Here is a 14,969-nt window from a genome sequence, read left to right as displayed (position 1 = left end):
TCATTACAATTTGAATTTGTTCATTTTAATAGGGGTGATTAGCATTTAGAAAGCACAGACTTTTTCCAAGAAAGACCTTATGCAGCTGTTATTACAAAGATGGATTTGGATGCAAACTGCAGTATTAGATACCAATCTATATTAATTTCAGGAGTGTGTGTGAAATTATGAGTAGGAATCAGTACAAAAATAGCTCACGCTAGTCCTGTCTTCCAGGATATTGACTAGGTAATTAAAAAAAGATAAAAAATTAGCTAGCATAGCTAGCCAGCATGTGGCAAACTCCCTGAAATTCACAAGGGATGTGTGCATTTTATACAGCATTAAGCATTTTCCTGCTAAATAGGTATGGTAGCTAGATGATGAAAAAAAAAAATCTCGTGCTATCTAAAGTAATCTGCCTTCCTCACCTGACTGAGCCTTCTCCTTCTTGTAGGCTTCTCTTATTTACTCACCAGCTAACTCACCTTCCAAGCAATTTACACATCAACACAATTTAAACATCCCTGAGCAGGTTCATTTAATTACCAGGATTACCACTGAGGAGACTCATTCCTGATGACATCAGAGGCATTTTTACAGCTGCCCTGAGAGGCTTCAGATCTTCACTGATGCTCTCAACAGAGCAGCTCTCAGCAAACACTTTGAAAATGTGCATGTCTCACATTTCCTGACTAAAATAATTACTATATATCACACTATCATAATTTCCCCCTCATTTTACTGTTGTATTACTGGAACCAGTAGGGTTCTGCTTTCTTTTATGGAAAAACAACAAAAAATATTTGATATATGGCAATTTTTTAATTCCTACTTGTTAATTTTTCACCTGAAATTGGAGGTGAAATTTAGGAACAGGTGCAAGAATGGCTGCAAATTTTAATCCAGGATGAAATTTCTGGGGGATTTTGAGGGTTTAAAATAGATAATAGTACAATACAGCAAGCTCAGCACTCATGTGAAAAGAAAGTAAACATCATTTATTTTAAAGTCTAGTAGCTTGACTGGTTTTAAGACTTGTCTTTTGATTAATGGCATTTTTTTCCTCTTCTAAATGTACACAGCATGTATTTTTCATGCCTAAAATAAAAATGGGTCAAACAAAATTATTTCAAATAATCAAGCTGGAGGGCATGATCTCTCCCTTCTGATGAACAACCTGTCACATTCATCTTTTTCACCTCAAGGAAGACTACTGAAAGATGCTGAATGAAGAAAAAGATCAGAATATTACAAATCACCAGACAATGCCTTTCAGATTTTTGATGGTGCCACTGAGCAAACAGCTAAATATTTATCCTTCTTAAGGACCAGGGCGAGCAAAATATTTACAGAAACATTTAATAACATTCCTAACTTGTCCCAGGAGTATCTTTCAATTAGATTTCAATGACTGGCTACAGATAACTTTTGGATTTTCTTTTTCTGTTTCTCTGAAAAAGACTGGCAAGCACAACTTGGACAGGACTTGTGGAATTTAGGCTACATGGCTGGCCCTGTGAGATCACACTGCTCATGCAGCTGCCTTGCTCACATCCTGAGCTTACTGAACTCAGCCCAAAGGAGATGGTAACATGGAAGAACCCCAAATGACTGAGCATACAGAAAATACAGATGATGGCATACAGGTTGTTTGAAATGAATTTTAGTAATAAATGTTTTGAGTTTGCATAACATCAGAATTACATTTCTATAGAATTAGATGTTTACATTTCAAAGTGCTCACAAAGCCAGAATAAACCTGCAAATAATCACTGTATACTAAAGTTGTCTTTGAAGTCTCTGGTGTTGCTGTTTGCACAGCAAAATAAACATACCTGAGAGAAGTTCCTTTTTTGGTATCAATAACTTCACAAGATCTGACTTAGAAATATTTTTATATCTTTGTGAGAACAAAGCTTGAAAACTAGTAGTTCACATATATATGTAATTATATAAAAGCTTTTTTAGACTTAAAATATTTTATTTAAATATTGCATGGAATCAACATCAATATTCAATAGAATAAATCTATCCATGCGTGCTTGTTTACATTTTCATTCTCAATAATTTCAATGGCAACTGATGAAAATAGCTATTAATGCTTGCAGAATTTCTTTGACTATTTCTACTGAAGAACAGTTATTTTCAGGCCTGTCTGATTATCAAAATAAAAAGACTTCTGCAAGCTGAAACTGTCCTTAAGACTTTCTCAGGGGTCTCAGAGAACAAAATCACTGCTTATAAACACCCAGAATAATAAAAATAAATAAAACCTTCAAAAATTGAAACATTTTAGACCAGTATTACATTGCCTCTCAGAAATAAAACAATTTTTTTCAAGCACTCAATGCACGTAACTGAAAGAAAAGTAAGTCAATAGGAGTTGAAATTTTATTTTCAAAAGTACAGAACATGGAAACCTCCAGGTGAGAAATTTTGCTGCATCTGCACAATGCCTTTGGAGAATCAATGTTCCTATTGCCAGTTACTAATAGAGAAAAAAAAACCCAAGAGGTGTAATAAGATTTTAATCAAATCAATAAAGAATACTCCCTAAGGTAATTTTGTATCTTATTAGCTACAGCAAATAATCCTTTGTCTAATGATTTCACAGTTTTCAAGACCATTAAGCAATAGGTCTAATTAAACTTAATTTCTAAATAGAAAGTGATAATAACTCTTCTTTATTTATAAAAAATGAACAATGCAATAAAATTTCAGTTCAAATCATGTAATGCAATAAGAAATTGTAAATTAGTCCATAAATTTAGTATATAGATAACAGAAGTATTTCTTTCTCTATTAGAAAAATCAGACAGCACTTATACACTATCTTCCTTTAACTCAAAATGTATTTCAAATATATCTATAATAGAAATGAAGATCACTTTTGGAAAAATAACAGTTGAACAGATAAAACCTGGTTTTAAACAAACTGGTCCCAATGATCTTCCACTACAGCTGAATAGAGATAATGTTATGGATCACTGCTTTTCTCTCCCAACTGCCCTCAGAATTCAAACTTTCAGTCACAAAAGCCTGAAAAATAAGCTGTTTTTATAAAAACAAATAAATACTCTGCAGTTGAAATCCAGAGTAAATGCTCTGTCAGACAGGGAGATTTATTCACTATGTCCATTTTGTAGCACTACAGCAAAGAAATTATGTAGCAAAGCACCACTGATGCCTTTTAGTGGTTTTTAAATTTCTCAAATACTTTTGGTGAGAGATGTTATGAAATCCCCATATTTAAAAACAGTCTCAATCTGATGGGGGAAAGTCCAGAGCAATCTGATTTATGTAGGGCATTCTCTGAGGAGGATTCTGACCAGATGACCTACAAAACCTCATCCAATATAAATTATTCTGTGATTCTTGGATCTCAAAGCAGCCATATCTGTCTTGGAATCTGTTTTAAAGTGGTCTTGACTTACTGCTCTTATAAAAACAGCTTCAGCATTGTTTTTATTACAGTTTCCCATTATTTCATTACTATATACAAACCATGCAGTAGCTGACATAATCCATCTGTAGCTGCCTAGGATTTTCTAAACTTCCCCACTTTTTATCTACCTTAATTTTCAGAGGGGCCGTGTATCAAGTTTCTCACTGGAGATTTCATCCCTAAAATACACTCTGTAAAGGAATTTTTAGTACAGATTGCTTGCAGGTAAGTACCCTTGAGAATTAAGACATTGCTCACAAGCAGCAATGAAAGATGTATCCTATCACCCCTTCTCAACTGTAAACAGGGGGAGAAAATGTTATGATTTGTGAAGGACCCTGATATACTATAGAGATTGAACAGGAAGGGAAAAAGGAAGTGAGAAGTTAGATGAGACAAGAATAAAGTTGCTAGTAAAGGACCAAAGTAATGATATGTAACTTGCATTCTTACACATTCTTAAAGTAAATAAAATTCTTCTTGGATTATAAAGAAAATAAAAATGATGCTACTCCAGAATTACTTTAATACCACTTTGCAAACAGTAGTGTTAAAATACAAATGTGTTGAGAAACAGAATCAGAATGCAGTCCCATTCTGAAAGAGCAAGGCAGGGTAGATGATAACTACTGCTAAAATATCCCTTTCAGAAGCTAAAAAAAATCTTAGGGGATGATTAGATGAAGAACATTATATTCAGTATGTTCTACATGCTATTATTTTCATGCTTCTCTCCATATTCTATTTATTAACAAGACGGGGTTTTGGTTCTGTTATAATAAAGATGGTTTTAATTTTCCTGGTTCTGTTTTGTTCTGTTTTGGTTCCATTATAATAAAGATGGTTTTAATTTTCCTGGTGTTTAGATTGAATCTAGGCTATCCTGAGGATTCTGTAGCTGGTCATACTCTGATAGCCTGTGGCAGGGAGTTAGTAGTAGTGTTCATAACATTTACTGAACTCACATTGCACTTACATTTTGACAGTGGAGTAATGCCTGTCAGTAGTTGATTTGTCTCTAGCATCTCAGCATTTCCATGAATTTTGCAGTTTGATTGGAAAAGCTCAGTCTTTAAAAAGTACCGAGTGAGACTCATTTTGCAGTATCAGAGCTTTCTTCTACCCATTTTTTTTTAAATTTATTTTTAACAGAAAGTGTCCCACTATCATGTGAAATGGAGGGAAGCAACCCATAAAATTGTGTCCCAAATGAAGCTCAAATTTCAGTGTAAGATGTTGAGCCTCTCTATCCACAGAGTTCTACAGAGGGACAAGCAAGCTCCTTCACCCATAGAAAGATAACATAAGAACTCCTCCGAGGGTGCCATCTGTCTGATTGAAGAAGAGATCCTGGCAAAATAGTTCAAGGCCCTGTGAAGTGCAAACAGTGACCTGCAGGAACATTATTTAACAATTGATGGATGCAAACTCACAATAATACTGAGCCAGAAGTCACTCCTCTCACAAGAGAGCATCTCTTCTTTCAAGCTTTTTTTGCAGTCTCAGAGGTCTAGATGCTATTTGCATAATAGGATCAGATCCTCTTTTTTCCCACTGTCTGAGTTTGGTTTTGAACAGCAGCCTACTTCAGCAGGAGGGGAAGAAGAGCTGGCTGCATTATTCTACCTACTGCCATCAGGGCAGGCGCGTGGGAGCAATAGGTTGGAGTGATGAGTGACTATTGCTTCTACTAAGCAAGTACTACAAACAGTAGGCTGTTAAACAAATAATGGGAAGCAGCAGGACTTCTGGATGTATATTTGCGGAAAACAGCCAGAAACTGTACACTACTGTATCTTGATCCTGCTGGGCTTTGTGGGTACTCTTGAGCTAGCTTAGGTGACTCTAGTCACTCAGCACTTACACACTAACAGAGCCACCAAGGCAGAGACTTGGGTTAGAGAAAGAAGCCCAGGCACAGAGTTTCCTACCTATTTATACCTCGTCAGACCTTCAGACCTGCACACACTACATCACTTGACTTTGTTTTGGTTTTTCCGATCCAGCATTGCTGAGTGATATTCCAACAAGATAAAATGTTTCTTATTAAATAAATAATGAAATAATTTTGTCAGTTGTCAGTTCCCGAGTATCACTTTTTTGACCTGACACTGCTAAATCTCTATTTGCTGTGTCATAAGATATGACAGACTTACTAAGTTTTGCTTCCAAAAACACTAAGATTGAAAGCAAATATTTTCTAATATTCTAAACATATAACAGATATTGCTCACTGAGCAGTGTCTCCTTACCAGGACATATAACTCTTTGAAAAGACAAAAAAGTATTGTAATATTATATATTTCTAGGGGATGTTTCTGCATTTGCAATTAGCTACATTTTTTTACATTTTTTACAGCTTTCCTTCACACATTTTCAGTGATTGATACTTAGTTTTTTTTTCCTTTTTCATTTTTAGGTAACCCATAAATTGTCAATTGCTTTGTAGTATTAAATAAATCAACTATTTTCTGAAATTCAGGTAGCAACTCTGTCACTAGTCCATGGACTATTATTGTGATGAGAGAGAAAAGATAAATGACCACCTGCAGTCCACAGAGTTCTGTTTAACCACTGTTTTTAGAAGTTCAAGAGAATAAATATTTTTCCAATCAGAAGCTATGATTTGAAGCACCAATCATCTGCACAGATGTAGAATAAGTAATGAGAAAAATGAAGTGTTATTAATTTCTCCTCTTGAAGTGAACTGTAATTAAATATACTTTATTTACACCTTTTTGAGTCCCATCTGCTCCTCCAATAGAAAATCTATAGTTAAAGCATATGCTTCATTGATTCCAATTAATTTCTTTAGATGATACAATTCCCCAAGGAATAATGCGTGTATAGGCTTACTGAACACCTTCCTTCTAGTATACTAAAATTAATGTTTTTCCTGGGAACTTTTACACTCACTTGAGGCAATAAAACAGACATTACAATAAAGCATTGCAACATTTTTATTTCTAGCCTCAGCCTCCAATGAAAATTACAATCTGATCAGACAGAACAAATTCATATCTATAAGCTACAGATATTAACAATTCCTAATTTAAGGTCAGGCTAGAGGAAAAAAAGTTTCACCTATACTTAATCTTTCCAAGTATAACTGGGGAAAAAAAAAAAAAGGAAAAGAAAAGAAAGACCTATTTATTTTGTGGATATCATGGAATATGCTGAGTTGGAAAGGACCCACCAGGATGATTCAGTCCAACTCCTAGCCCTGCACAGAACACACCTAAGAATAGTATCATAAGCATTGTCCAAAAACTTCTTGAACTCAGACAGGCTCAAGACAGTGACTGTTTCCCACTTTTCCTTATTTTCTCTCTTTGTTACCATTTTTCAGGAACTTCTACAGGACATATGCATCATTAAGGCATCTATTTCCAATCAAGAATGCTGAAAGTTGCTTCATGTCCCGCTGCTTTGTTGGCCTGTTTGGATAGTAGCTATCCCATCCAACCAGAAGATACATGAAAAAAATGGAAACATTCATTCTAGTAGAATAAAAGGCCCTTTCTTGGTTTAATGTTTGCTACTTATTTCCAGTTTTAGATATCATAAATATCCAAATCCTGCAGAAAATCTGTCCTTTAAATTGCAGGCATCCCCTTCCACTGTCCCATTATGTTACATATCCCGTTTCTTGGGTAAATGGCAATGTATCAGATCCAAATATGTTTAAAGTGGGATTTACTCATGTCATGCATATGAATAGAAGATGGGGTAAAATGATGCAATAAAAGCAATGCCTTTGACTGTTATTTAAACTAAGTGGTTTCTCACTGTCTGACCTCACCATAGATACAGAATTAAGCTTCTGAGGAGAACAAGTATTTGTTCATGTTATGACAAAACAGGAAGAAATTATTCCTTTGATTACATCTGCTATGGCATTCTGATTCAGAACACCTTGGGATGCATTCAGACAGGATCAAGTTTTATTACGATGTTAAGATCATCCTGTTGCAAAAGGTAGCAGCTGAAGGGAAAGCTCCTATTATTGTAACATAGAAATTACAGCATTCACAAAGTCAGTCTGTCAGACCTGTTTCTTTCATCCTCTAACCTAACCACTGACCAAACAGTTGAGGTATATGACTCCTTTTGAAGCTACGGCACTATACAGAAAGACACACAAGACCTGTGGGATCAGAATGAGCCTGAATTCACACCCAAGTGTGTAAGTAGAAGGTGAAGGATCTAGTAAGAGTACCTTAATCTCAGAAACAGTAGATCAGGTTGTCCACTTCACAGTTAAATGCATTTAAGCCACAGCTATCACCCCAAAATAGGCATAAATATATACATTTTTAATTCACATGTATTTATTTATTTATATTTATCTGCTTATTTGTTTAGAGCACCAATGTACAATAACTAGTAACTCTTCTTCTCAAATCCAAAAGTAAGTAACAATTTTTTATCTACTTATCAATTTATTGTGTAACTGTGGGACATGTCTGTTTGTTTCACTCACTTTGAAAGGTCTACAATGGAGCAAGGCATTTAGAACCCCCTCATTCACCTGCCCTATTTAAACCTTTAGTGGAGATACAGTACATTCACCCCTGTATTGACTAAAGTATGAATATACAGCCAACACAGATGTGGTCATTGAATTTGGTCAAGAAAACCTATTCTTACTGAAAGGAATTTTCAGAGAGAGATATTAAGATTGCAGGTGGGGGGAAAAAAAGCTTATACTTGTAACACTAATGAGTTAGTACTAGAAAAAAAAATACAAGAAAATAAATGAGAAAAATATGTAAATGAGGATGAAATTCCACTTGAGGCAAAGTTGAATTTCCTGGACATGCAGAAAGTATTTGATGCACAGCTTGAGACTTATATTTTGAGATTTAAATAAGAACTTGATCTAATCACTCTTTTGTATCATCTAAATTTCCAGCAGGTGTCCCATTTACTTTCATCCTCTCATGAGCTATAAGGTATGCAGCCCTAGGACAGAAGCATTGCTATCCAATAACTGCATCAAGTGACTCACAACATGAATTTTATCTAGCTCATCAGGTAATCAACTAGCTTCAGGAAGCTGTCTGACCTTCCTCTCAAAAGTCAACATGGTTTCCTCAGCTTAAAGTCTTTAACAACCTACCATGTGTATTGCCCTTCTAAAAATTTTTATGCCCTGAACTTCAGAAGCTATTCTAAACTACAATGTATAAGGAAGAAAAATCTTTTATTGGCCATAGGAAGCAAAGTTTTTATAACAAAGACTGCGTCAGAAGCATCTAAAACAATTACAGAAACTGCTCAGGGAAAAATATTTCATGTCAAGCACTGAAACTTTTTGATATAGATAGATATATATATAGATCGAGATATTCAGTTTATTTTACAGAAAGCTCAATTAAGTATCAATAAGCAACATAAGCCTTTCAAGGGTATATGTTATGCAGCAATAATCCATGCTGAGTGCCACAGATGACTGACAATGGCAGGGAATTAGCCCAACACAATTTACACCCTATTGCGTACTTCTGCTTAATTTAACAGCAAGAACTCAGCTTCCCCTGTGTGTTTCTATAATCATTTAACAATAGAAGCTTCATTCCAGAGATTTTCCTTCAAAATAAACCTGATCAAATCCTTACTGTGACAACAGATGGTGACAGAGCAGATGTATCATTTCATCTGGAAGTTCAGCAACTGTCATTCAAGAGCTGCAGGATGGCTACTCTGAGGTACCACAGAACAGAATATTGGAAAATAATTAATTCAACAGACATGCAAAATTAGGAAGGAAAAAAACAGAAAAAAAGAATATACTAAGGAGAAGGGAAAAAAGGGACTGGTCTTAATGAACTTCTAGAACAGACTTGTTTTCTTTTGAGGACATGTCATATTTCAGAACTCTCTGCTTAATCACTGCATTTTAAAAATACCAATGCAACAGCAATGGAGCCTATTAATCTGCAATTAGTAATTTAAAAAAGAAAGGTATGTGTTTTATTTCATACAGGTGTTTATCTGTAGAATATATGTTGTCCCATCAGTCCTATCAATTCACCTGAGCAATGGAATTCACCTTTTCAGAAGCCATAGAGATGCAACACATCTATGTGTTGTGTCTCTAAGCAAAGAACACTGGCTTGATTGACAGGCAGGACAGTCACCATGACATTTGTGTGTACTCACCTTTATAAAGTAAATATAAGTTAGGTTTTATTAAATAAACTCACCGAGTCAGACTTTTAGAATTGATTTTAAATGAGATTGTTCTTGCTCTAGAACTTTAATAAATCTGGACAACAAACACCCTACTGAAGCAGAATATGAGGTGATACAACACAGCTGATCTGGTGCAGATATCTGCAACAGATATAGCTGTTTTTATTACATTATATAAGAAGTAAAAGGAAATGGATATAACCATGTATATTTTTGAATTACATCAGATGTATCCCCTCACCCCATTCTTGGCCATCAAGAATGTAAAATATTATCTGCAAAACAGGGTTCTTGACTGTGGAATCTGACACACACAATGATACCCCAGTTTCTGGCCTTAGTGGCATCAGTTCATTATGCCATGATCTTGTTTTAAAACTGAGTTAAACACAGTTAAACACTCTTTCTGATTCTCACATGATTCTCATTATTAACTGTCCACTTTGAATAGACCAGCTACCAGTTCTTTTCCCATAAAGCAGCAACATTCTAGAGGGACACATTATCCTTAAAAGTTAAAACTATTTAATGAAAAATTCCTATCTTCTGTAGATATAAGTATTTCAAAAAGTCTCATGCTACTTGTGGAAAAAAAAGAAATAGTGCTCAAAAAAAAAGGATTATAGCATTCTTCCCCATTATATTTTTTTTGGTGAATTCAGCATATGAAAGATGGAGGGTCATACCCTTTATACTCATCCTAACAGAGATGAGACATACAACATAGGAAAAGGAAGTTTAAAATGCACTCTTCTGCCATGATGCTTTTATCTGTTTCATGTGAAACCTTGGGATTTGATTGTTGCCCATGCAGTAGAGAAGCGTCTATTTCTTACATTTGTGAACACGTATGAGAATGTAACAATAATCAAAGAAATGAAAAATCTACTCCTCGAATTTGCCACATGCAATATCTGCTTTGTACCACTGCCTTGTGGAGTGAAATGAGAGCCAGAAAGTTCTGACTTTCCCAGCTGCAGTTTATGAACATTTTACTTACTTGTTCATGTAGGAACAGGAAGAGGTGAACTGCAGCCTGACTAAGATTTCTATCTAAACTTGAATTCCACTGTGGACCTAAGCCAGATGTTGCCAATTCATCCTCCTGGCATGGCAACCAGTAAAAGCCAAATCACAATGAATCCCAAATAGAAAATGAGAGTTATAAAATGTAGTAAAATCTCTACTAGCTGGAAGCTACATTTGGTTTCTCACACTGAAAAGGATCAGAAGGCTTTATAAGGATTGCCTAATTTTCATTTCTTTAGATGCTATCAAGTCAATTTTCAGCCGAGATCAGCACATTTGCAAATTCATTGTGGACTATGAAAAGACTGGGAATTGAAAAGGAATGGGCAGTGCTTGTTCTCATTACACCACCACAGTTTACTACCTGTCATTTGGAAAGATCTAGCAGGGAGTTGATGCTGCCTTTCAAAACTCACCTGCCTAACGATGGCTCTCGCAGGATCTGACATTTGCTGTAATCAGTGTAACAGCTCAACAGAGGTCAGGAGTTCCAAGAAAAGGAAACATGCCCATGTTTCCACTCTCATCTTGGCTGATCAACTAGAGAAGCCTCTGGCTCGAGCCTTGAAATATTCCAGTCTTTCTGCCTCTCTGCTATGAGTTCTATATAATTTTTTCTCTGAATTTATGGAAATTTTGTTGACAACATCATATTTCTTAGTGCATATTTGAAATATTCGGTATATTTTGAGTCCAAAATAAAGTTTTTTCTCAACTACTTGCTATTATACTCTTAAGTGTTACTATTTACATCCAATGCATGCAGTTCCAATATAGAAAACACAACTAATTTTCTATTTTTTACCATTTCAAGTGTTCTTTTCATCACTGTCAACTCAGAGAGGGGGAGCTTTATTTCCCTTTTGTCCCACAATCCTCTTCAATTTTTTTTTTTGTCTGTGGCGTCCAGTATTTTTTGCACCATCTTTCCATCACTATTAAATGTACTACCACCATTCTGAGAACTTCTTATTGTTTCATGCTGTCCAAATAACTACCACCTTCTTATCAATACCCATCACCTTTGATCCTTAAATTTTAATTAATAGATCTTATCTTTCTAACGATTTTCCAGACAAATCTACTTTCACAATTACTGCATTAAAGGAAAGCTGTCACATTATGGACAGGCAACAAGTCTTTTCTAATTACTTTTTCCTTCATCTTTTTAACTTGCTGCAACATTGAGATGTTTGGATAACACTTCTGGAGTTACAGCATCTTACACACATTTTCAGGTACATTTGTTTCCTCGTTGTAATGCTAATAGGTCTGTCTGTGCTCCTATTATCTTCTCCATATCAAGAATATTTTCATTAAGGAATCCTAAGGGTTGTTTCCTTGACTCTAGTTTGACAACTGTCTTCCTTTTTTACTTAATTAATTAAAATCCACATATATATATATATAAAAATTCTAAGTGAAAAAAACCTTCAATTACCTTGCCAGTGCTCATTAAAAAAAAAAGCTGTGGGTATTTGTTAAGTGAAATTAAATAGATACAACTTCTTTTTTTAAAAAAAAGTATAACAGGATGAAGACACCTTTCAAGTTCATGATGTGCTTGTAGGAAGAAGTTAAAATTAGCTGTTTAACTGCTTAGAAAAGAATTTATTTTATTTAAAAAAAATCAAGATGGCAAGACTATTTGAGATGGTATTTTAATTTTTAGATAAATGATGTGTTGATATAACAATTAAAGAGTCCTGTTTCTTCTCTCCATACTATGTTGATACTTGCTTCACATGAAGACAGAAATTAACCTTACATCTGTGTAGCCTTTTCTGACTATATTCAAAAATATTATTTAAGCATTTCATTAAAATTAGGTCATTTCATTTAAATTAGATTTTGCCTAACTTCCTTTATGATAAAAAACTACAACCCTCTCTACATAAGGTAAGCCAAAAAGGAAATCTGGTTTTGAATTCAACGTTCCCTAAAATTTTAGACATCCACAGATAAGTAAACCTTTTTCTTCTCCAGTATTTGACAGGCAACAAGACCCTACCAGTCTCGCTGCTAATCAAATCAGCCTCTCTTTCCAGTTTGACCTTTTGACTGAGTTTCTTGAAGTGCTCCACAGTAATTCCTTTGGAGTATAATGATCGGTGCTGATGAGAGGTGAATGCATTATAATTGCAGGCTGTCCTGACAAAGATCATGGCCAAAAAGCTTTTCAAGACAGGAAAGATATTTTTGCTTTCCACAGGAGTTCTAATGAAGAATAAAATGCCTTGTTGACCCCATGTGCCAAGGGCGCAAAAACAGCAGAGATCCCTAAATTATATGTTAGAGTGGTGGAACATTTTAACTGTTGTTTATATAGTTTTGGTTTTTTTACTGTCTTTATTTTTTACAGTAATAAAATCAAAGAGGTAAGTTCAGGGTGAACCATAACAGTAAAAATGGAACCAATTAACTGCTTTTTGTTCATTAGGCAGTATCTTATTCCTTCTTTTGAGACAGGAGCATATCTTTGCACTCTCTGCATCTGATGTTATACAAACTATTATGAAAATTTCCAAATGGAAATGCTAACTTCATCTATTATAGCTTCATTTATACTTACCCATATAGTTGTTATTAATGTTAGTATTAGTGGTATTATATTATTTTCTTAAATTTTTTACATTTGTGCATCTTCCCATGAAAAAAACAGAAAACAAAATAGAGGTATCTCCCGCCTTTGTGAGTTACACTCATTGCAATTCCATATATATAAAGTTGGACCAGAGAAAGGGAACTGAGAAATATGTTCGCTAACTGAAGACTTGGTGTAAGGGAGGTGAAAGCACTTTTCTTCCTCAAATCTCTCCTCTTGAAGGTGACTTTACAGCTCAGTCGTATACAATTTCTCTCCTTGTATGAGGAAGCAATTTTTTCATTCTTATGAATCAGGTTGCTCTGTTTCCCCTTACCACGTTTCTTTGTGTGGAAATTATCATTATATAATTAATAGTTGTTATACACAACATATACATACTTAACTGTACGGTGTACTGAGTTTTACCTTGGTAATTTTTATTCATATTTTGTTTAAATAGTTGTGCAGATATTAATTTTTTATGACTGAATTTGTCAATAGGCCAAAAAAAAAACCCATACATTTTCAGAATTTTGAAACATTGATTTATTCTGGTTAATTCTGTAAAGGATAATGACAACAGTTCTCTTTTATACTAAAATTGGTAAGACACAATCTGAAGAAAAGAATATATACCTGCATCAAATAGGTTAATTTGAAAAGATTAGATATGTTCTTACTTTGGTGAAACACTCCAATTCCCTTTGAATTGAAAAAGTAAAAACACCAAAGTACTCTCTAAAGAAAATCTAATGAGAATTCTTGAGGTAGAATAATGAACAGCTACCACAAAAAAATAAAGATAGTTCAAGTGAGAATTAGAATTATAAATTTAAAAAGCCCAAATGTTCTATTTCTTACCTGCTGGTTTACGGGAAAATTCCTGTTGATTTTTTTAATCTATAAAAATGAATAAAGAAATAGATTAATACTCAGTCACTAGGATGAAAAACAAACAAACAAACAAAAAAACCCCTGGATTTTAGATACATATATTAGATTATCCCAGCCAAATTATGCTTGCAAAAAAGAAAATAAAATCTCCTGCAGTAAAGGAACTGAAACCTTTGGCAAGCTCATTTGAACAATGGGATATTTCTGTGGTTACTGTGGTTCATTTTGCTGTTTAGAACCCAGAAGAGGAGCATGCACACAAAATTATTTCTAAATTCTGAAACATAATGTAATTTACTTTTTTTTTTCTTCTTATTAGGAGACATAAAATAAACTAGAATATTTAACTCTAAATAAAATTATTTTAGAGCAACTTACTGCCAACCACCAAAGTCATCAATCTCTAAGCAAGTTCCTTTCCTTAAAGAATGATGAAAATTTGGGTTGGAACAGCTTTGGAAACATCATTTACTCTACCCTTTTATCCTAGGTGCAAATTCAAGTATGCAAAATCATTTCTGATAATTGTTCAAGTAATTTTTTCTAAAACATTCAAGAATATCCCTAGGTGAAAAGTAACGAGAAAACCAGGCTGAGACACCTAATTCCTGATGAGCTTCTGTTTAGCCCGGCAGTTCATGGACTCCCTCTGAACAAACATTGCCAGCTTTCTGACATGAGTGTCCAATACAAAGAGAATTATGTGTAGAACATACCCATTCCTATCATTATTAGAAGAAAAATGTTGTTTTTTAAGCATAAGCTCTGAAAGCTTTTGTCAACCTAGTAAATCTAAAACCTAGTACATCATGACAGATACCTAATACCTAGAAT

General features: G+C 34.5%; 1 protein-coding gene across 2 annotated transcripts in view; it reads right to left on the bottom strand.

Moving 5' to 3' along the window:
• The window catches only part of SNTG1 (syntrophin gamma 1), a 320,654-nt gene that overhangs the window by 58,230 nt on the left and 247,455 nt on the right, over positions 1–14,969 (bottom strand). For both annotated transcript variants that reach the window (XM_066563043.1, XM_066563052.1), the window contains one exon: positions 14,103–14,141. In XM_066563043.1, the coding sequence (XP_066419140.1) occupies positions 14,103–14,141 (39 nt within the window). The remainder of the gene's footprint in view (positions 1–14,102; positions 14,142–14,969) is intronic.

Source organism: Molothrus aeneus, chromosome 1 (genome assembly GCF_037042795.1).
Source record: "Molothrus aeneus isolate 106 chromosome 1, BPBGC_Maene_1.0, whole genome shotgun sequence".
Classification (NCBI taxonomy): Eukaryota; Metazoa; Chordata; class Aves; order Passeriformes; family Icteridae; genus Molothrus; species Molothrus aeneus.
The sequence above is the reverse complement of the archived record's forward strand: the minus strand, read 5'-3'. Positions and strand labels throughout refer to the sequence as shown.